The sequence below is a fragment of the Poecilia formosa genome, unplaced genomic scaffold (genome assembly GCF_000485575.1).
Source record: "Poecilia formosa unplaced genomic scaffold, Poecilia_formosa-5.1.2 Scaffold9, whole genome shotgun sequence".
In the NCBI taxonomy this organism is placed as follows: Eukaryota; Metazoa; Chordata; class Actinopteri; order Cyprinodontiformes; family Poeciliidae; genus Poecilia; species Poecilia formosa.
Window position 1 is genome coordinate 5,293,806 of NW_006799948.1, and position 27,139 is coordinate 5,320,944.

Below are 27,139 nucleotides of genomic sequence, written 5' to 3' on the forward strand. Positions count from 1 at the left end.
ACGCTGGATGCTGGCCGAATCTGCATTAGGCAACAAGCAGAACAACACCTCTTTCTGGACACTGCGTGGAAATAACAAAATTTTTCTTATTTCTATTTTTTTTTTTATTTTCCGGAAACTTCTGAGATATAAAACACAAAATGAAACTTCTACAGCTATGACAGATTTAGAAGAAACGTAACATCGATGTGCGCATGCGCATTACCACAAGATACGCTGGACTTATGAGCAGTCTGCTTTCAATGTAGATTCCAAGTAAACCTTTTCTTTTTCGTCTTGCAGTCTGACGTTTGTAAGAACGAACCTGTCTGACCGGATAGTAGAGGTTAGAATAGGTTATCCTTTCTGTCTTTTACCTCTCTCTCCGTCTATCCCTCTATTTTTTTAGATATGGGTTTTAGCATAGACTGAAGATGAGGGTTCGTTCACCGGTGTTGCCACGTGAGACCAAAAATAAAAGTATTAGTGCCGAGGCCGTTTTAAAGACTTTGTCTTTAAAGCCCCATACCTCACGCCGTCCCGCAGGAGGCATAAGGTGCCCCCGCTGCGGTGGCGCTGCACGTCCTGAGATCGCCTGCACCTGATTGGCTCAGCTGGTAACATGATCCTCGGGTGGCAAAGTCAAAGCCCGAATCACATGTCACAGATTGACGTGAATAACATTTGTTCTGACAATCTGTCATACCTCGTCAATCCAGCATACCTTGTGGTAATGCGCATGCGCACATCAATGTTACGTTTCTTATAAATCCGTCATAACTGTAGAAGTCTAATTTTGTGTGTTTTATTTCTCAGAAGGTTACGGTAAATAAAAAAAAGTCATAATAAAATAAGAAAAATCTAGTTATTTCCATGCTGTGTCCAGCAAGAGGTGTTGTTCTGCTAGTTGCCTAACACAGCTTCGGTCAGCATCCAGCGTTATTCATGTGCTTTTTGTTTTAGGACATATTCCGTGCAGTTTTCTAAAGAAGTAATAAAATATTAAAAAGGTAGATTAACTATAGGGACAAAAAATCCCGACCAAATTTGTAGTTAAACAGTATTTCTAGTGACGGGACTAAACGGGACTAATGTCTTGTTTAAAGTATGGAAACGTCATTGGAAACAGCAAAAGTCATTTATGTTAATATGTTTGATTAACATAGCAGCTTAATTAAATAAAATTTACCATAAACTTCTGAGAAATAAAACACACAAAATGAAACTTCTACAGATATCACGGACTTATAAGAAATGTAACATCGATGCGCGCATGTGCATTAATTAACTGGTTACCTAACCCTAACACTAGTCTAACTGGTTCGTAAGTAAAAAAGATTTAGTGACCAAATGATCCCAGAGGGCCTACATTCAAAGACTCTGCTTGAGTCGGTCAGTGACGTCAATCTGTGACGTATGATTCGGGCTTTGACTTTGAAAACCGATGATCACGTGACCAGCTGAGCTAATTCAGGTGCAGGTGACGTCACAGTCCTATTGACATACGGTATTTGAATGTAGGCCTTTTTACTTTTTACTCCTTCCCGGAGGAGGCGGAAGGTAGGAAACTGGCGGTCTGCGGGTGGAAGAGGAGGAGTTGCCCCTGGTGCGGTGGAGCTGGACGTCCTGGAAGGCAGATCTGTATGTAAATGAGACCAATCAGAGGCAGGTGATTGGGTCGGCTGATCACGTGATCCTCGGGCGGAAAAGTCAGAGCCCGAGTCATACGTCACAGATTGACGTCAATAACAGGTGTGATTGTCAGATGTGCGCATGCGCATACCTTACTTTAATGCGCGCATGGATGGCACGTCACATACTTCTTAGTCAGCAGATTTCTTATAAATCCGTCATACCTGTAGAAGTTTCATTTTGTGTTTTATTTCTCAGAAGTTTACGGTAAATTTTATTTCATTAAGCTGCTATGTTAATCAAACATATTAACATAAATGACTTTTACTGTTTCGAATGTCGTTAAGACTGTAATCAAGAGAATAGTCCCATTTAGCGTCACTATTACTACAAATACTGTTTGACTACAAATTTGGTCTCCCGTGGGATATTTTGTCCTTATAGCTAATCTACCTTTTTAATATTGTAATACTTCTTTAGAAAACTGCACGGAATATTTCCTACAGAGAAGCACATGGCCGAAGCTGTGTTAGGCAACAAGCAGAACACCTCTTTCTCGATGTGCGCATTCGCATTATCAAATGGTAAGCTGGATTTGTGAGCAGAGTCTGCTTTCAATGTAGATTCAAACTAAACCTTTTTCATTTTCGTCTTGCTGGCTGACGTTTGGATTTGCCCCTGCTGCTCCTTACGTCCTGGAGGGCACATCTGTATGTAAATGAGACCAGTCAGAGGGAGGTGATTGGCTTAGCAGATTATTGCTTTTACTTATGGCAATCTGTGTCATGTGACTAAGCCTTAATAGTCACATGATATGTGATATTGATATATAATGTAGATATGTACAAATAGATTTTTAAATCTCCATCACAGTCGAGCCATTTATTGACAATTCTTGACAGATTCAGCTAAATAAACTTGAACTTCATTAACTTCATTAATAATAAATTATAATTATATACTACAAATTGGCATCACAACTGCAATATGACAAGATGATAGAGAGGATCCTGCAGAAGACAGTGAGGGGAGCTCACTGGAGTGTTTAATGCATCTTTAATCGTTTTTGTTATTTTTTATATGTTCACTGTTCCCAGGGAAATGCTGGTGTAGTTTAATTGTATTTGTATTGATTTACAACGAAAGGTTGGCCAGTATCTGACCTGCCCTGGACTGGCAGAGGAGAATTGTAATAAATACAGTATTGAACACAGTGGCGTTTCTAGCCCTGTTTTAGGGGTGCTTTAGCACTCCTAAACATGGGGTGCTTTAGCACTCCTAAAACTGTATCTCAGCACCCCTGAATCGAGTTGCCACTCATCCCGTAAAATACGGAGTCGTCCCATATTTGGCCGTTAAATGTATTGAACCGATCCATAATTGTCCGAAAGACACGCCTATCGTACATATATGTAACAAGTTGTTATAACAAGTTGTTATACCAAGTTATTATAACTTGGTCATAAGTTATGACCAAAACTTTAACAAGTTTTGGTCATAACTTTAACAATAATGACCAAAATAAAACACAGGAAATATTAAGGTCAGCTAAATTCTAGTGGCGGGAGCTAAAGGACCCCCCTCAACGCTCCGCACCGACGCTGAACGTCACGGTTGCCTAGAGACGGACACTAGACGCAAGATCGACAAAAAAATGTATCCCTCGTGGCACACAGTGTGCTGCTGTATGATAGACAAAACGGATCAGGAGAGGAACTGCAGACCCGTTAGAACCAGACATCAGCGACTCTTCATCCTCAATCATTTCCTGAGACTGATATGGTACAGAACATTTTGCTATGATTGATTCGGTTTCTTGTTGTGATTTTGTTTGACTTTGTTGATTTTGTTTTTGTTAACTATGGTGGTTTGATTATTTGCTTAGGATGTCGAGTTTGGATGATATTTAATAAATAGCATTAGCCAAAATAAGTGGCTATTTAACCCTTGTATGTGAAAATGGGGTCCAACCGACCCCACACACGTAAAACTTGTATCATTTGCCATAGTCCTCAACGTTTTGCCTCAGTCCTCGCACGCACAAGGGTTAAAGAACAAATCATACTAACAGATTAGCAGTAAATACATAAATATTTCCTACATTAAAAACGTTTGTTAGCACTTTCTGTGTGTTTTTATTCAGAATTGTGGATATATTTTATGAATAATTGTTCAGTGATCATTTAATGTATTATTTCACTAATATTTTATTACTTTTACTAGTTTGGATAATCTGACTTCCTATCAATGAAGAAAAATCATGCTAAGCAAAAATGCACCAGACCTGCAGCCCAGGGGCGGTTCTAGATGGGAGCCAAGAGAGGTTCTGAAGAAATTATAATAACACTGACTACCTGGGCCCCTCTAAAATTGGACTAGAAACCAGCCTCCAAAGAAAACAGTAAAGACCATTCTAGATTTTTTTAACCAAGTATATGGGAGCAGACTTGTATCATCATCACCTTTATTCAGACGGCAATTTGTAATGCAAAAATATTATGCTTAGTGATTTTTTGCAGATTGTTTTATTTTATGAATTACTGACATGTCTCTTAATTTTGTTTGTGAATGTATGTAAATAAGCAGTTAGATTTGGAAAACCGCACCAACAAATATCTTCTCATGGGTCTTAGCCCTGCTGGGGGCTAAGCACCCCTAAAGGTCAGATCTTAGAATCGCCCCTGATTGAACATGTCAGTGTATTTAAAATCACATTTTTAAATTTTATGCTCACTTTTATCATGTTATTTTCTTATTTAAACTTTGATTTATAATCAGTTACAGCAATCCAGTGCATTTTTGGTGGTTCTAAAAAATGGACAATAGTTATTAACATGGAGGAGTTTTTTTTGCTGATAGCTGCAGTGCCTTGTGAATGTATTTATACACTTTTTGTTTTTTACATCACATTCCAGCTATGGACATCTATGTATTTGATGATTATGCTTGTCTTTCTGAAAACTCCTGGATTGAACTACAGCTTCCCTTGAACTTTGACAATTTTGACTTTATTTTTCCCTTTCTGTATGCCCATAGAATGATGCCGCCATAACCATGTGTCAGTGTCACCATGGGGTGGATAAATAAAGCAATTAGCGATTTCATATATCCGTCTCATCAAATTAGAAAAGACGACACATTAACTACAAGTAGTTTATTTATGTATGTATTTGAGTTTGAGTTTTGTTGTTGCTCCATCTACTTTCTGGTTACCCACTTGTCGGAGCGGTCCCGGCTGGGTTCAATCTCGAAAGCAGTAATTCAGTTTCGCTGCAGTGCTTATTTTCTTTCTTTCATCTTCACAAAGATGTCCTTGAGAAGTTTCCATACTTCCCGAACGCCTTTTATGTTCTCCCAGGCTTTCGACGACTTCCCTCCGCGTCGGCCTCCCGTAGCGCCGCCAGTGTGTTTTGGGTGGGCGGCGTCTTCTAGACTGACCGCTGCTTCCGGCGTCTCCTCAATGTCGGCCTCCATCTTGACACACGGATCGGACACATGCGCAGAGCGTGTGAATGGCGACGCGCTCTTATTGCCTTTTGGAAATTGGAGGAACTTGGACCGGTGATGGGAATTCCGACCGTTTTTCTCGGATCCGAACCATGTGGCTCAACCCGCCATTGGTCAGATAAGAGAACATTATTGAGGACAACGGAGCTCTCTATTAATCCGCCTTTCATAAGAAGTCCTGTTCAGTTTGTCACATGGTGGGACACTCTGACCCCATCATCGCCATGCTGACAAACGGTGGCAGCATCATGCTGTGGGGATGCTTTTCTTCAGCAGCACAGGACATTTCATTTGTATGTGCATGAAACTGCACTGGTATGCATTTTAGGTTGTTTTTTTATTACAGCAAAACTTTTATGGACGTTTTTGTGCGTGGTCGCTGCTCTGGATACTGTCTTTGTGGTTGTGTCTTGAGAGGCATACTGGCCTTCTTTTCTATTAACTGCTTTAGGTTGATACCAAGGATTTGATCAAATTAAAAATAGTTTCTAACATCTCCAAACAAATGGTGACACTCTACACACCACAGGAGGCGCCTATAACCACTGATAATACAAATAAACTAATGCACTGTAGTCTGTGCCTCCCTGAGCAAAATGACATACCAATAACTTTTTTTTTTTTTTTTTATCATTATTTTTATCATATTTCTTTTTATTTGGTTAAGTTTAAGTTTGCAACATTACATTATGGCATTATTAAATGTTTTTTATGTTGTGTTTTATCTACAGAAAATAAAAACGAGTTCTTCATTCACTGAACTTCGTTTCTTTTCAGTTTTTTAAGGAGTTGTATAGTTAGTTTTAACATTTCCCCAATTCTTACTATTGTTACTTTGAAATGTCTATAAAATGTCAATTTTTCAGATAGCTAAAAGTAAACCGCAGATAATAAAACTGATTATCTTTTCTTCCACAGCTAGAGTTTTGTGTTTTTTGCGTGTTAAGGTTTACTTCTATTTTTAAAAGTATCACTATTCAATATGTTAGTGTTTTTTTTTCTTGCCTCATTAAAATTCACTTATCTAAAGACAACAAACGAGGGTTTTTTTTACATTAAGATATGAGTTATTTTATTTATTTATTCTTAATTAGCTTGTTTGCTCGAGCACCGCGTCTCTTTTTTTTATTGCCTTTAATTAAAGCACGCTAATAAAAACTGATATAAACAGAGCCTTTGTCGCCATCTAGCGGTGAATGAGCAGAATTGCTAGGTCGATCCGGTCTTCGTCAACCAACCAGGAAAGAGGGTTTGCCATGATCTGGACTGAGGCGGATGAGACCAGGAACCATTGTTCTGCTCATAATCCGAGTCCAAGACAAAATTCAGGAGGTTTTTCATGCGTCCAGAAAAACCGCACCTCCTTTTCATGGGTTGTCGATCGCAGATGGTTGACACACTTATCAAAAAATTTGGATTTATTTATAAAGCTATCTCATAAGGCTTGCTCTCTGTGTCTTTCTCTCCTTCCCCGTTCATTTTCTGTAGCAACCACAACCCGAGGGCGAGATCCAGGGCCGTGCATTTTTCCCTTTCGGTCAGCTGCTAAATGGAAATAAAACGCGGAGCGGAAAGTGGAAACAGCCGAGGTGCGTGCATCCTCCTCAAAAATAATCCAAATGTTTACTGTTTTATTATGCTGGATTTTGTGCTGGCGACTACTGGCTACTACGAGATTCACAGGAATAGAGTAAATAACTGCTTTTGTTCTCATCACTGCCATTTATATTATTTATGAATACACAACCCGATCTTTGCTAATAGTGATGGGAGGTGAATGCTGTTTTATTCCCTCCCCTCCTTGGGGCATGCATCTGTTTGGCTGAATATTTGTGTGCCATATTCTTCCCTTCCATGCCGATCACAGCATTATTCAGTGTTTTTTTTTCTCCTCCCATATTTGTGCCAAAAGCCCAACAGCTCTATGAAGCCATCAGTACAACAGTCGGAGGAGTTTGTGCTGGATGCTGTCATATCATTATTTTACGCAGTAATTCTCCACTGTGACTTCACTTATGCGTGCTGTGCTCCTAGATGGATCATTTCAGGCTTCCGGAGGAGGTTGTAGACTCAGGATGCAACCATGAGTGGATGCATCTTGCTAGCATCCATAGCTCTTGAATATTGTCTCCTCTTTTTTTTTTTTTTTTTTTTTTTCATGTTACAGTCACAAATTTCAGTGTGTTTTTATTGGGTTTCCGTGCATGATTGTGAAGCGAAGGCGAATTGACTAATACTTTTCAAATTTCCACTGTTAAAATGCTTAAATGCATGATGTGCATTTGCATTCAGACTCCACTGGGTCATTACTTTGGAGAAACCATCTTCCATTGCCACCACGGCTGCAAGTCTTTTCAGGCTCTTCCTGCTGGCTTTGCACTTAAAAACGTCCAATTCTTCTGTGGCTGGAATGACTTAAGCTCAGTCTCACTGGACGCAGAGTTTCCGTGATAAGCTTTCTCCAAGTCTCGTCCAGGACTCTCAATTGGATTTATATTTGGACTTTGACTGGGCCATACTAACGCATGAGTATGCTTTTTTCTAAACCTTTGTTTAGGGTCGTTGTCCTGCTGGTAGCTGAACTTCTGCCCTTTTTGCAAGCGTTTTGCAAGCTTTCCGTACCAGTTGCGTTTAGGTCTAACGTGCTATTAATTCCAGGATTATTCTGTGTAATCATCTCGCCCAGTCTGGCTTGCAACCTTGTCTCTGCTGAAAACAGCTTCCCCCACAGAATGACGCTGCCACCACCACGCTTCACTTTCGGTGTCGTTTGCTAACGTTGACACTTTAGATGCTTACTAAGCAAACACCTGACACTAATGACATTGTGCCAAAATGCTAAAGGTCACAGAGTGATGGAGACACGTATGAGAATGTTGTCATTTTAATATTTGACACACAGCTGGTTGAACTAGATTTTGCTTAGGTGTGCCCGTGTAAATATATGTCGCAATTTCCGGATTTTCAATTACGTAAACTGTTAAAACTGATGTGGTATCTCAATCTTACAAAGGTTTGTGGTTGTAACATGTCAAAATGTGGAAAAGTTCAAGGTGTAGGAATACTCACTGCAAATCCACTACTAGCATTACAGTGTGTTGTTGGATGTATTTATTTATTTTCGGAATTAAAACAAGTGGTTTTCAGTGACACATCTTAACATATTTTGAGCCAGTTGCCTCAAACATTATGATTATTTTCCTTTAAATTAAAAATATATACCGGCAGATAATATTTCTTTAATTGCAAAGATCACATATTCAATTCATTTTTATTTCCATCAGGTGCGTTTCTAAATAATTTTCTGAGCTCTGAGGTATTTTACACAACTTCTTTAAATATTCTGAGGTGTATTTGTTGACGTCGTCGTGTTTTGTCTCCAGGTAATGATCTCCCTGTCCGTTATCTGCGGCTCCTGGCCCCACCCTTGCAGCTCCTGTCGGCTGCAGTGTGGCAAGTCGTGCAGCGGGGACTCGTGGATCACTATGGGATGCTAGAGGAGTTTGTTACCATGGTGACGGAGCTGGTCCCAGAGCTGATGAGCTATAGTCAGAGGGCTCAGCTCATCCTGGGCCTTAGGGCCAGGGTCAGTAGAGGGTTTTTTTCTTTTTCTTTCTTTTTTCTTGATTAATGATGCATAATAAATACTGCACTCATGTTGCTGATGCTGTTTTTAAATAAAGCATAAAATCAGCATCAACTTGGTTCTTCAAACTGTATTTGTTTAGTTAATTTGAACCACCTGTACATCCGCACTTATATTCTCTGTAGTAACCTTTTACGAACGGTAAAATGACCTACCTTGTGCAACTAGTTGGTCCTGGAGCTCTGTCGAGGAGATCACCCAGTGGACATGCAGACCATTCAGCCACATCTGGACAGGATAAAAGCTCCGGTCAGCACAGCCAAGGATCACCATGTGAGCAATCCAGGACTCCCAGTTAGTTGAGTCACATCTGCAGTTTTCAACTTATCTGTTTGTTGTTGTTGTTGTTTTTCCTTTTTTCAGGTAACCATAAACCAGGTGGAGGAGTCTGAGGTGAACTTTGTTGAGCTGGTGCACTCATTACTTGAAGATCCATCTGAGAGGAAATATTTTTTCCAAGTAAGACCTCTCGCTTATGTCAACATCTGTGGATGACATGTTTCAGTTTGTGTTTGCTTTAAATGAATGCTATGGATATTAGTACTTTTAAGTTGCAATAAATTTAAAAAAAAAGTATAATATGGTTATTATATAGCACTTGACTCACCTTTGTTTTTACTTTTGTTACGACTTGTTAGGGCTTTCTGCAGGTTAATATGCTGCTTCTGCATGTTAAGGAAGCGACTGTAATATTCTGCTAGCACGTTGCCTAAATCGGTCGTAGCTTTTTAATTTCTTTTCTAAAGTTGTGTCTGGCTCTTCACATGCTTTCTGCAGTCTGCTGAAGTTCAATACTTTAGCAAACTGAATGCGTGTTTTGGTTCTGTTTCGATACGGATGGCTCGTTAGGGCTGCCAAATTTCAGAAAATGTTTACAGCTTGAAACTTTCTTTGGGAACGAACAGGAATTTAAGGTGATGAATTTAGTCCACAACATGAAAATGATCCGTCTTCATCGGACCTCCGGCAGCTAAAACCCACAGTTGAACAATTTACAATAATTTGTCTTCGACGTGTTTTTAGATTAGACTTAGATATTTAATACTTAAATGGGAGGCAGCTGTATTTGTCCATCTCGTGGCTCCACCAATCACAGAAAGGCCAACTGCATACTCAAATTTACATACTTAAAAAAATAAAAAGCATCTTATCACAGCAGTCGTAGCACAGATTCACGTAGCACGCTGCTGACTGCAGGCAGTATCGAGTACATGCTCCTTATGCGCGGTCTGCATTCCTCCATCTCACGCACTGATGATTTATAGAGCACTGGACTGTTAAGGCCACATTTTGGAGCCCAGAGCGTAACACTACTGAAGCCACACAGTTCTATCCCCAGAACACCAAAAGCTAAGAGTTGACGACCACATTGGGTTGTAATTATTGCCACAGTTGACTTGTAAATATTCTTATTCTTTATATTTATTTAGAAAAAGGCCCATGCATAAAAACAGCATACATGGAATGATGCAAAACAAAATGTCTGACGGCTTTTCTTCCTGATTTTTCACTGGTGATTAAGCATCGCATTCACATGGGAAGCAAAGGTCAAATCCTCCACCGGTGCTCTATTCTGCACGTCTTGTTAACTTGCCTAAAACCACTGATTGCAATGTTTATCCTTGTTAAACTAAAAATGATTTAGTAGATTCAGTGAATCTCCTTCTTAAACCGATTTATATCTTTGATGTTTGGATTTAATTTGCGGCCTGCTTCGCACTGGTTGGAGCTAAATAAAATAAAAAAAAATACATATTTAGCAATGGTGTTAGCTGTTTCTCCCAAGTGAATCCTCCTGTTGACTTGACGCTCGTTTCTGTTGCAGGAAATCTTCCCGGTGTATTTCGGCCCAAAGTATGACGCTGCCCTCGAGATGCTGGTGTGGGAGTTCATATCAAGACTGGATGAGCTAATGCCTATTCCAGACTTCAACCAGGTGCTTTGTTACTTCATCTGGAGCACAGAAGACATTATTAACCACAAGCTTCAGCGTGTTGCATTTGACTCCAGTACATTGATGGTCCAAAGCCAAATGTGACACATTTTTGTCTCCTTTAATCCAAACTGTGTGATGTATCCTGAGCACTGAGGGCTCAGGTGTGATGAAAGGAGGAGGATGGTTAACTGGGAGCAGATCGGCCTCACTGTCCCAGTAGACTCTTCCTCATAATCCTTCTTTTTGTAGCAGAGAGTCTCTGGAGAGAAGCACAATCACAAACCCTGTTAGTTATCTCAGCATAGGAAATCACCGCGTTAAATAGGCAACACTGATTACACCTATCTTTTAAATTTAGGCTGTTTAAGTGTAATTGGATGATTTTAAATGCAATTTTAATTTTCAGCCAATGCAGTGCATCTAAATCAGACTAAGACAACACCACAACATTAACAATAAAATAAAACCCACCAGATTGTAGAAGATTTTGCAGATTGTAAAGAAACAGATGCTTAGGATGAATCTTCCACAATCCAGAGACATTTTCATGGTCATGGACGACCTGGAAGCTGCAAAACAATTGTTTCTTTCGGCTATCAAAAATGAAAACAAAAAAAAAAACAAAACAACAATGTGTAATAAATGCACTAATGTAATCTCTCTTCTCAGTTGGCAGCTTTGCTGACAGACGTCCCTACATTTCTTGAAGACTGTTTACGAACATTTTTCCCACCAGATGACATGAAGGCTTTACTTGATCACCACAAGAACCTCGGCCATTTTGAAGAAAAAGGTGGGACTTTGATTTATCAAAGCGAAACGCTAGATTTCAACCAAACTTTGGTCACTTTTTATTATTGTTATTATAATTATTATTATTATTATTATTATTACCCTGCAGATCCAGAACTTTTACCAATGGATGACTGCATCCTCTCCTCCCTCTCGCTGCCTCCTGGAACCAGACCCGTCATTAAAGCCACCTCCGAGTCTCCTGCCCAAGCGAATGACTCGACCCCTCCAGCACATCTTGGAGCCGCGAGCAACACCAGCGGCCACGAGAAGCCGAGCACGAGGGCTTCTGACGCGCTGAGACAGAAGCTGAGGGAGGAGCGGGAGTCCGGCGCTTGGCAGCTGCAGGTCAGGAACATGAACACTTCTCAGGAACGGAAAATGTCGAGCGCGACGCGGCCGTGCAGCGAAACCATTGACCTCACCGTTTCCAACGAGGGGGCGGACTCGGACTCGGAGGCCAGCGAGAGCGCCCACAGCTTGCTGGGCTCTCAGAGCTCGAGAAAGAGGAAGCTGAGCGGAGGCGTGGACGTTCCCAGGAAGCACAACGCCGAGGCTTCGGCCGTCCTGTAAGAGAAAAACAGACGTGCTTAGTTCGTTTCTTAAATAACGCATGAAATGCATGTTTCATGTTTGTAGTTTTTTTTTCCCCCCCCCACTTTTGCAGAAACTCCTCAGTGGATGATGAGAATTCAGGTGAATCTCCCCTGATCTCCATATGGGGAGAATATACAGGTTTGTGCCGTTTATGTGTGCAGAGTTTCGACTGTTAAATAAACCAGCCACTGAATGGGCTGTGTCTAATTTTAGACTCTCAGGAACGTTCCTTCCCCGTTCTGATGGACTCAAAGGTCCCCTGGTCAGATGAAGAGACGCTCCATCTGCTTGACATCTGGGGGAAGGATTCGGTGCAGCAGGCCTTGAAGGGCTGCTTGAAGAACCGCCACATATTTACTCAAATCGCGCAGAAGATGGCCGAGAGGGGCTACATGAGGACTGTGGAGCAGTGCCAGACGAGGATCAAACGACTGAAGAAATGCTTCCGCCAGAGCCTCAAGTAACGCTCCTCTTTCATTTATGAAGCATTGGAGAAAATGTGAGTGATCTGCATACAGAAAAAAAATCAAAAAACAAAACGCTCGTTCCTTATCTACCATCAGAGGGAACTCGAGGCCGGACCATAAATTTTACTCAAAGCTTGAGCAGATCATCGGCTCGTCGTCCGCCTCGTCTCTCCCCGAGATAACCTACGACGTGGAGGAAGTCGTCGACGACGACGACGACACCCAAGACGGCGAAGAAGACTTGCAGTTTATCGGACACTCCGGCCAGCTGGAAATCGGTACAATGTTGCATTCGCGTAATTCGTTTTAATCTCAGTTTATTTAATGAGAAATTTAAAGTGTTAGTCCTTTTCTCCAACCTGCAAACCTGAATATTGCGAAAGAGAAGCAAACCGGTCGTTTTTCACCCAGCTGCTTTTGTCGTGCCAGGAACTCGAAGTGTGCCGTGGACAGACATGGAGACCCTGGCCCTCATCAACATTTGGAGCACCGACAAAATGCAGCAGGACCTGAGGGGGAACCGAACGGGACACCTTTTCTCCATCATATCCAGCAAGATGGCCGCCCTGGGCTTTTCCCGCACGCCGGAGCAGTGCCAGACGAGACTGAAACGGCTCAAATCCAGCTTTAGGCAGTGCTACCAAAACAAGTACGTCCCCTCGCACAGGGAGGGATGAAAGGAGCATGTGTGATGTTCTCTGTGATATTTAAATGTGCCTTTCTTCTGTTGATATTTTCTAGTTTGAAAGGACAGGAACAAGTTCAGTGCAAGTTTTACAATGAGCTGGGAAGGATTTTAGTCAAGGACTTCCAGTCGGTGATGCAGCTGGACGACATGTCGATGAAGGACGACGACGGCGACTTTCCTTCCTTCAGTCACCATAACATCGGTAAAAGGTTTATAATTATCTTTAATAAACATGCAGAAGTCCGTCTAATTTGGCCTGCCATTTTATCTGTTGATAAACTTGACTAATTTATTGATTAGTAATATAATACTGTAAAGTTTACATTCTTCACCCACTGAATTACTCTATAAATCGAATACCTGCAACCACGGCATTCCCAGCAGAGCTTGTTTTTCTTTTGCCAGGATTTTTCTGGTTTCCTGGAAGTTGCCGGTTGGAACCAGGTTTCATGTCAAAACTTGCTGACAGGATGGGAAATTGTTCTTACACAACAACAACCAATCAAAAGACGTTGAAAATAAATCACCTATGATATTTCAGATCAAAGTCGTGATCCGCATTCCTACCTAAAATCCATAGTTTCCAGAAATTGCAATGTTTATTTTTAAAGTCCTACACCAAACTATTTTTTTTTTGTTTCCTGAATTAGGGTGTTTTCCGCTAGGAAGCAACACTGCAAACGCAAACTTTGCTCAGATTCCCACAAAGTTTTTTCCCAACAGAACCGGCTCTTTGCGCTCCGCTCGGATTATTTTTGGAAATTTTCTGACCGCTCAGCATTTTGATCTGCATGTGGAATTTGCTGGGACTCTCCGCTCCTGGAAGGAATGTCAACAATCCTGAATATTTTCCACTAGTGAACCAGTCTTTCTCCCTGCAGACTCCCAAGTCATTTCTACATGGAAAATTCGAACTGATCGACCCCGACTGAGAGACGCAGCTGCTAGCATAAGTGCTGATAATAATCCCGGGTTAATGTTTGTGTCTCCAGAGTCTGCTCTGGGAGTTCAGGAGGACCGAAAGAAAGTGCCGTGGTCCGACAAAGAGACCATCATCCTCCTGGAGGTTTGGGGTGACCCTCAGGTAGAGAGCCCAGTTTGTTCATGCAAGATCCACATTACTCCCATTAACTGGTCTAAACCCAGTTTTTTATTAACTGAATACGTTGTTTAGCTGCTTCTCAAAGCCACATCTCTAAACTTTACTGTTCAGATGCAGCAGTGCTTGAGGCGGTACCCGCACAACGGACACATCTTTACCGAGGTGTCGGAGAAGCTGAATGCCAACGGTTACTCCCGCACCCCGGAGCAGTGCCACACCAGGATCAAGCGTCTGAAAGCCGCCTACCGCCAGTGTAAAGAAAACATGAGGTGAAAACAACTGAAACGTTGTCGATCGTTGTGATTTTTTTTTTTAAATTTCAGGTGCTCATAACTTCGTTTCATATCTGCAGCTCATCTGGGACGGACCGAGTCGACTTTAAATTCTACGATCTGCTGGAGCAGATTCTGGACAAGCAGCCGTCGACGTCGTCCGCCATCATAACCGACTCTATTGAAATATCAGAAGACTCCAATGGAGAGTCTGGAACAGAGAGAGGTGGGCGACCTCTTCCCTTTCTGTAGTTTTACGGCACTGGACTTCACGACCTTCATACACTAAGGCTCTAAATTTTCCACGTCATTTGTTTTTTCTTCCCCGTTGCTAAAAAATGGTCAGCAGTCCCAGAATTACTACCAACTCTCAGGTGACCACATACTTTGTAAAGTGCTGCTTTTATCGTAGTAGGAGCTTCTTAAAATCCTCATAAATATGCAGAAGAATTTGCTAACTTTCACCCAAATGCACCCAAATAAGGAAATTTCCTTCAATTTCTTTTCTAATTTAAAGAGCAAATCTTACTTTGTGAAGGAAGAAGGAAGCCTTGTGGGTTTTGTGGAACAGACAAAAATAACAATCTTTGGTTTGCTGCAGCTTGTTAAGACTTTCAACTCTTTAATAGATCACCCCCAATATATTACAAACTAAATACAAAGTCTGATGGCACATCGTTGCGTAATTTAATATTGAAGTTATCTTCAATATTCATCTGATTCCTTTCAGAGGTTGGAGGCCTTTGTTTGAACTCAGTTTTTCTTTATTTTCCAGGGTTTGATTTTAGTTTTGCAAACTGAAAACTAATTAAAATGAAAAAAAAAAAGAATCAATAATCACTTCAGGTTAAATCACTAAACATCTACATAACAATTCATATAACGATTCAATAAAATTACGTACTTTTTCTTGTGTTCACCTCTTATATGACTGTAGACTCAGGTGACTTTTCTTAGGTTTTACTTGCATGGAGTCAACAAGTCACACAGTGTTACAACCAGTGCTGCCTGTTCTGCACCAGATGGAGAGAGCCCGGAGCTGTCGGCAGAAAAACCAGCAACCAACACCTGGTCGGACGAGGAAACCCTGGCTCTTATCGAGATCTGGGGCGACGTGGACATCCAGCGGGCCCTGAGGGGCTTCATCCACAACGGGCACGTTTACGCCGAGATCTCGGAGCGGCTGCACGACCTCGGCTTCTCCAAAACCCCGGAGCAGTGCCGCTCCAAAGTCAAGTCGCTGAGGATCAACTTCCGGCAGTGCTATGACAGGAAGAAGTGAGATCTTCCTCTCTGTTCGCCTGTTCTCCTCAGTCCTTTAAAAACCTTAAACATAATCTTTTACTGTAGATATATGACAGATATTTCTGCGTTTTGATGCATCTATATTCAGGTTTTCTATATGTAGGCTAGAAAAAAAACGTACACGGGAAGGAATGACAAAAAAAGAAGAAACTACGCATTTAATCGTACTTCCTGATTTATTGATGTTTTTTAAAGCTCTCATTGAACAAACAGTGGAAAAAATTGCCCAACAATACTGACATTTTGGGGAGGAATTTAAACGTCATTAATTGAAATTTCTTGTGAAAGAAAAAAAATAAAACTTCAGATCATAATAAGAAATTTAGCATAACAAATGATGCATTAAATGCTGATTCCTATGAGGAAGGAGAGTAGATATTTTCTTTCTCCGAATTCTTCGCGACTTGGAAAAATACGGTGCTATTTTTTTTTCCAGATTCTATGTCAACCCTTTTTTGAGACAATTGACAAAAATAAAAAAAAAAATCAATTTGCTCTTTCTAGGAGTGGGAGAAAAATGGATTACAAGTTCTACCACCAGCTGGAGCAGATCCTGGGCCAGGAGGCCATGAGCATCGACGAGTTTGACGAGCGGGACGATCAAGTCGCCGTGGATCCAGGTACCGCCTCTAAACGTACGTGCGTTCCCGTCGCTTTGGAACAAGCGGCAACGTCCCACGGATCTCCGGATGTCTCGTCCGCCTGCAGGCTCTTCAGATGAACAGACGAACGCGCCGTGGTCGGAGGAGGAGACGGTGGCCCTCGTCGAGGTGTGGGCCGCCAACGACGTGCAGCACAGCCTGAAGAACTCCATGCGCAACGGCCACGTGTACGAGGACATATCCGAGAAGCTGGCCTCCTACGGCTACCTGAGGACGGCGGAGCAGTGCCAGCTGAGGATCAAGCAGCTGAAGAAGACGTACAGGCGCTACTGCAACAACCGCAGGTACAGGAAGCGGATCATTTTGTTGTTGTTTTTTTTTTTGTTGTTTTTTTTTTATTGTTTTCATTTTCCTGCGTATTTAAAAGAAATCCAATGATTTCCAGAAACGGAGGGCGGCCGGCGGTGTTTCGATACTTCGACCTCCTTGCCCCGGTGCTCGGCAACGAACTGGCGTTCGCAGACGTAGACGGTGCGACCACTGATGCCGCCGTAGAGCCTCTTATGGACCGCGATCCTGTGATGTGTACGTATCAATGCGATGAAGCCTTCTCGTTTCGACAAAGAAATCTTTAAAAATTCAGGGTTTTTCCTTGTTTTAGACGAGCAGCCCTCGACCAGCCACATCCTGACGGACATGAGCAGAAAGACGCCCTGGTCCGACCTTGAGACTCGCACCCTCCTGGAGATCTGGGGTGAGGACAGCGTCCAGCTCACCCTGAGGGGCTGCCTGAAGAACCGACACGTGTTTGAGTACATCTCAGAGAAGCTGAGCAACCACGGCTTCATCAGGACCACCGAGCAGTGCTACACCCGCATGAAGCGCCTTAAATACAGCTTTGTCCACGAAAAGTGAGTCAAACTGTAACACTGTGTTTGTCGTTTGGTTGTTTGCTGATGATTTTGTGTTTTATTTCCCTTTAAATCCAGGGAAGAATTCAAATTCTTCAATGAAATGGACAAAATCTTTAGGAAGGACCTGAACATGGATGACTCTGCTGTCAACCCGTTCACCGTGGACGAAGCGGATGAGTTTGTTTCTGAAGCGCACCAGGCGAAAGGTAAAATGGAGACATTTTTCTGACTAAGTACCTTAAGAGATGGCACTGGCAGTGAATATTTGTGAGGACGTTTTTCTTTTTAGCACGTTTTGCAAAGCAAAAATCTGAAAAGTGGGGAATGAATTTGTATTCTACCCTCTTTATAAATAAGATCCACTCCACTCTATTGACAGGGCAACTTCAGGGTCATTCTGGAAAAGAAAGGGGAAAGAAATTGTATGGAGAATGTTAGCATCTTCAGAGTTTATTCCTTATTCCATAGTCTAAAAGTTCCTATTTTCCTTCCTTGATCTGTGTCCAATACCACTTTTTTTCTGGTCTTTGCATTTTAAATTGTCATTGCGCTCCTTTGTGTTTTTTATAAGGGAGGAAGAAATTTCTTCCTTCCTTCCTTATGCAATTTCTTCTTCCTGCTTCCTTACCTTGTGTCTTTCCTTCTGTTACTTTTTGCCCTGTTCCACTTCCTTTCTTCCCTCCAGACTCTGTTTTCTCAGTATTCTAAACAGAAGTCTGGGTAGATAAGTATGGATTTTTAAGATGTGAAATTTCTCTGAACCCTCAACCGCAGAGTGCAGCTAAGAAAAAGCCCCATCGTTCATTCTTAAAGTTTAGATTTAGCAAAGAACGAGTAAATATTTCTGTCTAAAGACATGCAAGAATTTTAAAGACATGACACCACAAGACTGTAACTGCAGCGAAACGTGGTTCTGAATACAAATGCGTGACAGAGTTTTCCATCTTTTAATGTGTAAAACAAAAATTTTAAATGCATCATTTTATTCCACTTCATAATCTCGCACTGTGTTTTGTCTATACTGTAAAATCCCTCAATGTGGAAAGTAATTAAATCGCCTTATCTGTCATTTAATTGCTTTTTTCCTCCCCCAAGTAAAGTTTTGCATATTTCATGCCACATGGACGTTGTTCCTCAGAGAAACATTGCTGTCTCTGTGTGCTTCCTCGATAGCTTCAGGTAACCACTGGCTGGCCGACAGCTCCAAGATGGCCTGGGGGAACGGAGAGACTGAGGCCCTGCTGGACATCTGGGGCAGCGCTGAGATCCAGGAGAATCTGAAGGGTGGCAACAAGAACAAAAGCATCTACAAGCAGATATCTCAGGTCATGGCCAGCCAGGGCTACCTCCGCTCCCCTGAACAGTGTCAGTCCAGGGTGAAGAGGCTGAGGGCCAACTTCAGACAGTTCCTGGAGGGACGACAGTAAGCGCAGAATCTACTGTACGACTCTTATCCGCCGAGCTTTTTGTACTACTTACAATTATTCCTTTCTGTTCCTGTACTTCAGAGGGGATAAACAAGAGTGCAAATATTTTGAGCAGTTGGTGCAGATCTTTGGCACCAAGTATGTGATGAACTCTGATTCGCTGACTGACGATGCGCCTGAAGTCATAGGTACAGCTAATCCACGTGGCTTTTTGTAATCATTTTCCAGCTTGTTTTTGACATTTACTTTATATTTCTGCTTGTTGCAGAGTCGTGAAATCCTTCCTCTTCACGGCGATGATGAAACAGCTGCAGATGACCGTGCGTCGTCCAGACGAACTGAGACGTTAGTGCTGAAATATTTACAGAAAATCTGTCTGTACACACTTTAAATACTTTGACATTCTTTAGAAATACAGACCTAGATCAGACTGAAGTTGTGTGAGTGAGTGAGTGAGTGAGTGAGTGAGTGTGTGTGCGCGCGTGTGTGTGTGTGTGAGTGTGTGTTCCTCCTCTTGAGTGTCTTGTGATAAACTAAAACCAGAGCCATGACACGAGGCGCTCAGGACTCGAGGGAAGCCGAACGCAGCGCTCCTCAGCGAGAACACGTTTTTGTAGTGATTCATTTTTACTTGAACCTAAAGAGACTGAATCGAAGCACACGCGAGTTAAACCCCCCACCCCCACAAATTTCCAAAATCAGCTGTCGCCACAAACTTTTCATCGCAACTCCTGCCCCGCTCTGTCACGTCGACTGCACATGTTTATACCGTTTGAAATCCACGTGCATTAGATGGAAAAACATTCGAGTCTCTTTGTTCTGTACTCAGTGTGAGTTAACGTTGTCCAGAATTTTATTTATTTAATTTATATATGTATTTTATAGGTTTAATTGTGTCGCCAAACCTTATTGCAGTACATTTGTGCCACAAAATGTGTCAAAGTTTTTCATATTCATTAAAAACAAACATGAATTGCCTGATTGTGGTTTACTTTTTTTGCGAGTTGTTCCCACAGAGATGAATCGTTTATTCGGGGTTCCTGTGCATTAAGAAAAGAGCATTTAAACACACACCAAATCTGCATAAGTGAGGAAAAAAATGTTTTTTTAATACATTTACCTGCCTGATAACTTATCTTATCTATATACATTAAGTACAGTACCTTGTAAAAGTGTTCAGAAATTCACAGAGCATGAAGGCAAGACATTTTAACACTGTAAAAAGATGTTTTACTAATTTGGTTGCTTTTCTGTTTTGTCATTCCTGGGCCATCAGCAGTTTCCAGCAGGAAGCAGCTGGCTGTAGCATCTGCTGTGTGTTAAAAGACAGACATTTAAACAAAACTACTGAAGTCAGAATAACTTCTTCACTTGCATTTAATCTCTTTGTTTTTGCTAAAGCTCCAGGCAGCAGCAGAAAGAAATAAGGGGCTGTCGAAAGTAATGACTTCATGTCACTTCCACGGGTCTTCTCCCTATTTGTCTCCAGTTTTAGACACATTTTGGCAGGAAACCGGCCTATAGGGACAATAGCTGGGCACTTTTTTAAACCTTTTCATCTACAATATGGGTCAAAAGTAACCCCATACAGTCTTTATGTTATTTGTTATAAATTAATTTAGTTAGTTTTTCTTTTTTGGTCATCAATGCACCACCTGTACGCTCGTAAATGTAAAGTTTTGTTAAGTTTGTTTTATTATCGTTATATATTTATTTATAAGCAAATTAGTACTATATGAATAAGGGTTGTATGATGAAATTCATAATGTTATGAGTTGTCAGTTTATAATCGTTGTACTTCAGTACAGCTTAATCGCTGCTATGTCATGACGAAATGTTTGACTATCTTCCCACTTACTTCTAAAGTAGCTGTTTGAAACAAAGTGTATTATTAAGTAGCTTAATTTTAAATCACAGTTGGATTAATCGGTAACCTGGTGCATGTTGAACTAGAGAAAATTGAGTTACAGTTTAGTTTAGAAAGCGTAACTGAGCGGCTTCCATTGCCTTTATGAGCTGAAGTTGGCATACGACTTGTAGCTTCTGAAGGCTCTGTTTTCGCTCATTTAACATCGGATTTTGAATCGGATGCTAACTTCGATGTCCTTTTCTCCCTTTCATTGCTTGCTTTTCTTTTTTTTTTCTTTTCCGAGCCCGTCTAATGATAGCAGATAGCCTATCTCTTCATTTGGATTTCAGATGGATAAACATTTTGATGTTTAAAAAGTAGCTTTTTGTTTATAGTTTTATCTTTCACATGAGAGGAGGATTTCAGAATTTGGATCCCAGGAGCTGAAAAGTAAACAAATCTCACATTGGCCACTAAGTGGTGCAAATGGACAATAAAAAAAATACAATAAAAAAACTGGAGTTCACAGTCACGTGGTCTTGAAGCATTTTTGGCGTTTTAATTGATTAGTAAAAGTCAAGAGGCTGTTAGGACCATAACAGTAAACCTGCTACATGCTGGCATTTAAAAGTATATTTAGATTGGCGACTTCACACAGACACATACTCACAAATATATAGTCCCCAGAAGTTAAAGCAGTAATTACAGGTCTAAATCTGACAGAGCATCTAACCACCACCGCCTGGCTGCAGCCAAGAGTGTGTGAGTGCGCGCTGTTGCTGTACGGACACAAACACACCATGGAGACATGACTCTGTTTTAGGGTAATGTACTCGTCTTCATAAACAAGTAACTCACTGTTTGTGTGACTGCGTGCCATGAGGTAATGACTACAATGGTAGCTGTTGTGGTTTTGTCAATGTGTTGCCCTGTGAAGTAATGGAGATTTTACAGCCTGAGAGTTTTTTTTTTTTTTTTTTTTTGCATAACTGTAATTTGTTGAGGAGGAAAACCACTCCGAAGGCGATAATGTTCTCAAAGAGACATCTGATGGGATTTTTAAGTTTTGCTTGTCGAGAGCTGTGGAGAAGTGATGACCAATCAGTGTCTTGCCTGCTGCAAATGACATTCTAAATATCTTTATATTTTAAAAATAAATAGTTTTAATGTCAAGTCAGTTTTTATACAGAAAAAGCAGTACAAGAGCAACATTTCTGACTTGGCAGTTTCAGTACTGATCTGAATAAATCATATTTTTGATCCATTTAAAGGATTGACACTTTTGTTTCTCTATACTAGGCATTATATTTTATATAAACACCTTTTGCGGATTCTGTCTTTTAGTCGCTGCAGTCGCTCTGTGCTGTCATGAACTTTCTGGATGCAATTAAATTGATGACTGCAGGATGAAAGCACCAGCCACATGGAACCCTGTGCAACATTAAGGAGGTCAAAGAAATAGATGGATGGATAATTAAGTAGACAGGCTTATGCTCCACCATTAATATAAGATTTCATGATGCAGAGTATCTTAAAGTTAAATCTAAGTTTAGACATCCAGAGACGTGTCCTGAGACCTTCCAGGATGAATATTATGAAGAGATGTCTGCAGAACTTTACATATGCACTTTAGCAAATTCCTAAAGAAGCATTATTCTGTATTATTTCAGAGTTTTGGAAAAGTACACAAGCTTACAAAATCTAGCAAGATTGAAGCGCCTTCACCAGAACCATTTTTTGTTCTTCTTCTTTTCAGGTTGAAGGTCTCGACAGATAACATTTCTTTTTAAAAGAGCGACAAAAACCTGCTGGAAATGAATCTGGCTTTCTGCGTTTAAATTGGATTTACAAAGTTTCTTTCTTTCTCAAGTATTTCTATTGGATGAGATGGCGTTTGGTTTATGGCTGCAGCAAATACAAATCCTGGTCTGGATGTAATGTGCTCAAAGGAATCTTTAACTTTAAAACTACTTGAAGCACAAATATATGAAAAAGCAGGTTTTTCTGCCTTTTTTCTCATATAAGTGCTTTGAAAAAAATATATATTAATACCTGTAAACCTTCTTTACATTCCAGCCGTAAAATTCAGTGCACTTTATGTGACCAATGCTTGTTTGCCAAGAGAAAATAAGATGATGCAGGGTTTTCACATGGATCTACAAAATGCTGCATGTCTCTGTGCGCTGATTCCTTTGCTCCCTAATTAAAATAAAAAGCATCTGATTACCTTGAGACACTAACTAATTGGTAAACAGACTCTAATTGTGTATAATTATAATTTTTTGGAGGCAGCAGAAGCAGAATAGAGATCAGACACCCAGCAGGCAGGTCAGAGAGACGGATGTATGGAAATTCAAAGAAGTCTGGATTAATAACATCCCAAGCTTTTGAACGTCTCACAGAGCAATCTTCGACTGGAAATGATCATCCTTTAAAGACGCTCTGACCAAATCTGAACTATCTGATCTACAGGTAAAACATGACAAATGGTAAAAAAACAAAAAAAAAAACACATTAAAATAATTTTTAAGCAAGCATAACAAAAATACTTTTAAGCCCACATTTCTGTGCTAAGAATGATTCTTATTGGTATGTGTCAATATTCTAATCTAATTGTTCAGTTGTTGTAATTCCTGAAATAAATTTTAATTATATATCATGATAATTATGATGTATTTATACTTCATAATTAACAGAAAACATTGATCCCTATTTGTGTGCAGTTAATCTACAGGGTGGGCCATAAGTTTCCATACAGAGAAAAAAAAAAAAAACATTTCATATTGGACAACCGTTTTTATTTTTGTGGGACTCTGTGTCATCACTGCACGTCTTGGACCACTTCGTGGTTGATCTGCAACATTTCCAGTTTTCTGAAACTTGCAAATAAGTTTTGCCACAGTGTCGTGTGTGTGTGATGCTCGTTCCATGTTTTCTGTTAAAGTTTCGTGCAACCATGCGACCGCTTCCCGATTCAGCCATAAGTACAATTTCAATTCTTTGCTCTTTTGTCAAACGCATCTTCTTGGGCATCTGAAATATAAAAGAAATATACATTTTACATTCTCCTATGTATGGAAACTTATGGCCCACCCTGTATTTGTGTTTCACTTAGTGAATTGAGTTACTGAAATAAATGAACTTTTCAATAATATTCTAAGTTATTGATCATAGTAAATAAAATAAAAAAACGCCTTTAAGCACAGTGTTGCAGAAACAGATGAGATTAAAGGAAAATAATCAAACTCATTTCCACATAACGAGTTCTGACATTGAAGCTGAGATGCATTTTCTACCTCTTTATCAATCGTTTTTTATTATTATTCTTACCCAATCTGCTGCTGTAACTCCTATTAGTCACAAAGTTTGACGGCGATCATGTCGCCTAGTAATACCGGCCCACACCGTTAATTAATACTGACCAATATCTGAATCAGGCAGGGGCTTGGTGTGGTTGTGTAACCTACCTCTCCTTTAAGGGCCCACAGGGTACATCTTTTTTACACTACTACACGACTGCGTGTGCCAACCGCGCGTTCCCATTTCACCCCGCTTTTCAAACATGCATCTTCATGCTCCTCTCGTCCTCGCGGATGAGCAGAACGTGAGGAAGTGGGAATCTTTGTTAAAGCGGAGGGAGATTTTTTTTATTTGTGCTCTGTGAGTGGGTGCAGGGAGCCTCCCTACCTTCAGGGTTGTGCATGGGCTTGTTACAGCAACATTCCTTTACTCAGCTGCTTCTGAACAGCACATTCCAGAAAGAGAGAGGGAGGATAGAGGAAAAAAAAAAGAAAGAGAGGAGGAGAAAAGAAGGGAACAGAGGGAATTAAAGAGCAAGACATAGTGTGCTGTGTTGAAAGAAAGCACAGCAGTAGTGGACAGAGAGAGGAAATGGTTTATAAGATGATATGTAAATGACCCCTGCTGTGAAATAGTGAACCTCTGGCCCCTTTTTTTCCCACGTGGGGATCAAAGGTCAGGGTCAGATACAGTACAGAGTAACCAGAGCCAGCGCTGAGAAAAGAAGGAAAGGTCACGAGGTCATTTTATGCATCTATTAGAGAAAACACACTGTGGACTGACTCGCCGAAGCATTTATTCATCAGTATACAGAATGGCACTTGGATAACTAAAGTTACTTTTAATACACAAATAAACTAGACACATATTTCCTTTCATATATACAAAATACTATTTTTATTTTTGATTTACTGAAAGGGAGAGTATCCTATGTAAACCCTCTAATCCACTGAAAACCTCAGCTATCTCAGTTAAGGTCAGTTTTCAGGGTTCAGACATATCAACAAGACAAACCCCGAACATATTTGGAAAAATGTTCTATGCGAACTTTTGTTTTCTTGGTTGGTGATTCATAAACATGCCTTTCCTATAGCAATACAAACTTTCCAAAGATTTGATCTCAACTTGATTTTGTACTATGGACAGATGAGACTAAGATTTCTTTCTTTGATAGCAAACATTCCACCGGGGTCTGACATAAAATAAATTAAAATAAATGCATATGTAGAAAATCATCTGATGTGCAATGATAAGTAAAGTGGAGGATCTGTAATGCTGTGGGTCTGTTTCTTTTCTAAAAGACATGGCAACCTTGTAATAGTGCATGGCACCATAAACTCTTTGGAATAACAGAATAAATCAACACAGAAATGGTTTACTTGACACAAATTGGCCATTTTTGATGATTGGTGCTCCTACAACTACAATCCTGCTGAGGCCCAGAGGGATGAGCTGAAGAGAGAAGATTTAATTTGATTTAATTATTTAAAATAGAAAGACGACAAGACAGGACTTTGGACAATCTCGAGATATTGGACAAAAATTAAGTCATAAAACTTTCATTTTTGCTTTTTTTCGTCATTCATCAGATGCATACATATTACGAAATAAAAACTGCTTTTGCATTGTTTTGTTTGTTTTTCACCAGAAAAGTTCATTTTCTAAAAAAAAAAAATAAAAAAAAAATACTGGGAGCAGAGGTACATTTAAATTCTCTGAGCTGGATCAGTCTGTTGCTGAAGAGGCCTAATGAGGACAGAGCAGAAGCAGAAGTGGGAGAAAAGAAAAAGACTGAATATGTACGGAAGTAACAAGCAAATAAGTTGGAAGACAAGAGCAACAAAAAGCAGCTTGTGTGAGCAATACGTTTGCTGGCACAGCAGCCGCGTCCCTTCTCTGTTTCGCACTCAGTCGCAGTGAAAGGATGGGTTTGTTTGCCATTGCTGCTAGAACTAAAGGAAAACAAAGTAGCTTGATTCCTTGTTTTGGTGTGTCTCTCTCTCTGTGTGTGTGTGTGTTTACCAGAGGACAATTCCTGCGGCATCAGAGTCTATTGAAGTCCTTTGCAATGGCAACATTATGGAGTATTATGTGCTTCTCTTTATTGTAAATCATGTAGTTGTAAATCTCAAATTTGCAGCCCCAAACATATGGTTTTACAAGCATGAGAATCTATTTTCCTTTGGGAACTTTTAAAAAGTTTTTTTTCTGCACCAATTAGCTCTACCTCAGTCAGACTGGGTGGAGAGATTCAGAGAAAACCATTTTTCTTGAAGTCTTGGCACTGTTTTTAGATTTTACTTAGGTCTGGACATTGACGAACTGTGTATTTCATGTATTTATCTTCATCCAAATCCAAATTACTGTGATTTGTTCTCATCTGACCAGATCAACTTTTGTGTGCTCCGTTCCCTATGTTTCTTGTGCCAAACAGGATTTCTCCACAGAAATGTGTGTACAGTGGCCAACCAACAGTTGTCTTACATGAGTCATGGATTGTTGGAGTTCCTCCAGATTTACCCTGGGCCTCTGGGCTGCTTCTTTGATTAATGACCTCATTGCTTCACTTTTTAGTTTAAGTGGACAGCCATGTTTCCCATTATCCAATATCACATCTTAAGTTGAATGATCATATTCGAGTAAAGGGAGCAGAATGTAAATATTCTTCATCTCAGATTTTTATTTGTACAAATGTATAAAGACCATTATTATGTATTTCCCTTCCAGTTCAAAATGATAAATATATTTGTTCTCCACAAAACTTAGGTATGTTTTTTTTTTTTGTTTTTTTTTTTTTGCTGAAAATCAATATGAATAGTTGTGGTGCTTTGCAGATGGTTTTTATGTTACTTCATCATTTATTTACTGGTGTATAGTTTGAGCTGTCAATTACTATCACTAAGGATATCACCAAAATGGTAGTATATTAAAAAATATTTAATTCTGTATCAATAAGTATTTCTAAATATTTTTTGCTTCTTGGCCAGTTATTAGTTTATTTTTATGTTAAAGTGTTATTTATGAAACCAATGTTTTGGATCTGTGGTGGTTTGTTCCATTTTATTTAAGTTTTATTGAATAAAACACTGGCAGTATATTGAATTAAATACATTTTTGAAGCACA

General features: G+C 40.3%; 1 protein-coding gene across 1 annotated transcript; it reads left to right on the forward strand.

The window, feature by feature from the left end:
* Positions 1–6,321: 6,321 nt before the first annotated feature.
* Positions 6,322–19,844, forward strand: LOC103129355 (uncharacterized). Its single transcript, XM_007540410.2, has 24 exons — positions 6,322–6,707; positions 8,502–8,704; positions 8,933–9,037; positions 9,128–9,223; positions 10,590–10,700; positions 11,370–11,493; positions 11,602–12,061; positions 12,160–12,227; positions 12,303–12,549; positions 12,653–12,834; positions 12,986–13,205; positions 13,298–13,446; positions 14,237–14,328; positions 14,458–14,615; positions 14,699–14,844; positions 15,641–15,896; positions 16,428–16,543; positions 16,632–16,869; positions 16,971–17,110; positions 17,187–17,436; positions 17,515–17,645; positions 18,613–18,862; positions 18,948–19,054; positions 19,135–19,844. The coding sequence occupies exons 1-24, from the start codon at positions 6,668–6,670 to the stop codon at positions 19,140–19,142; spliced, it is 3,897 nt and encodes a 1,298-aa protein (XP_007540472.1). The 5' UTR covers positions 6,322–6,667; the 3' UTR covers positions 19,143–19,844.
* Positions 19,845–27,139: the final 7,295 nt, after the last annotated feature.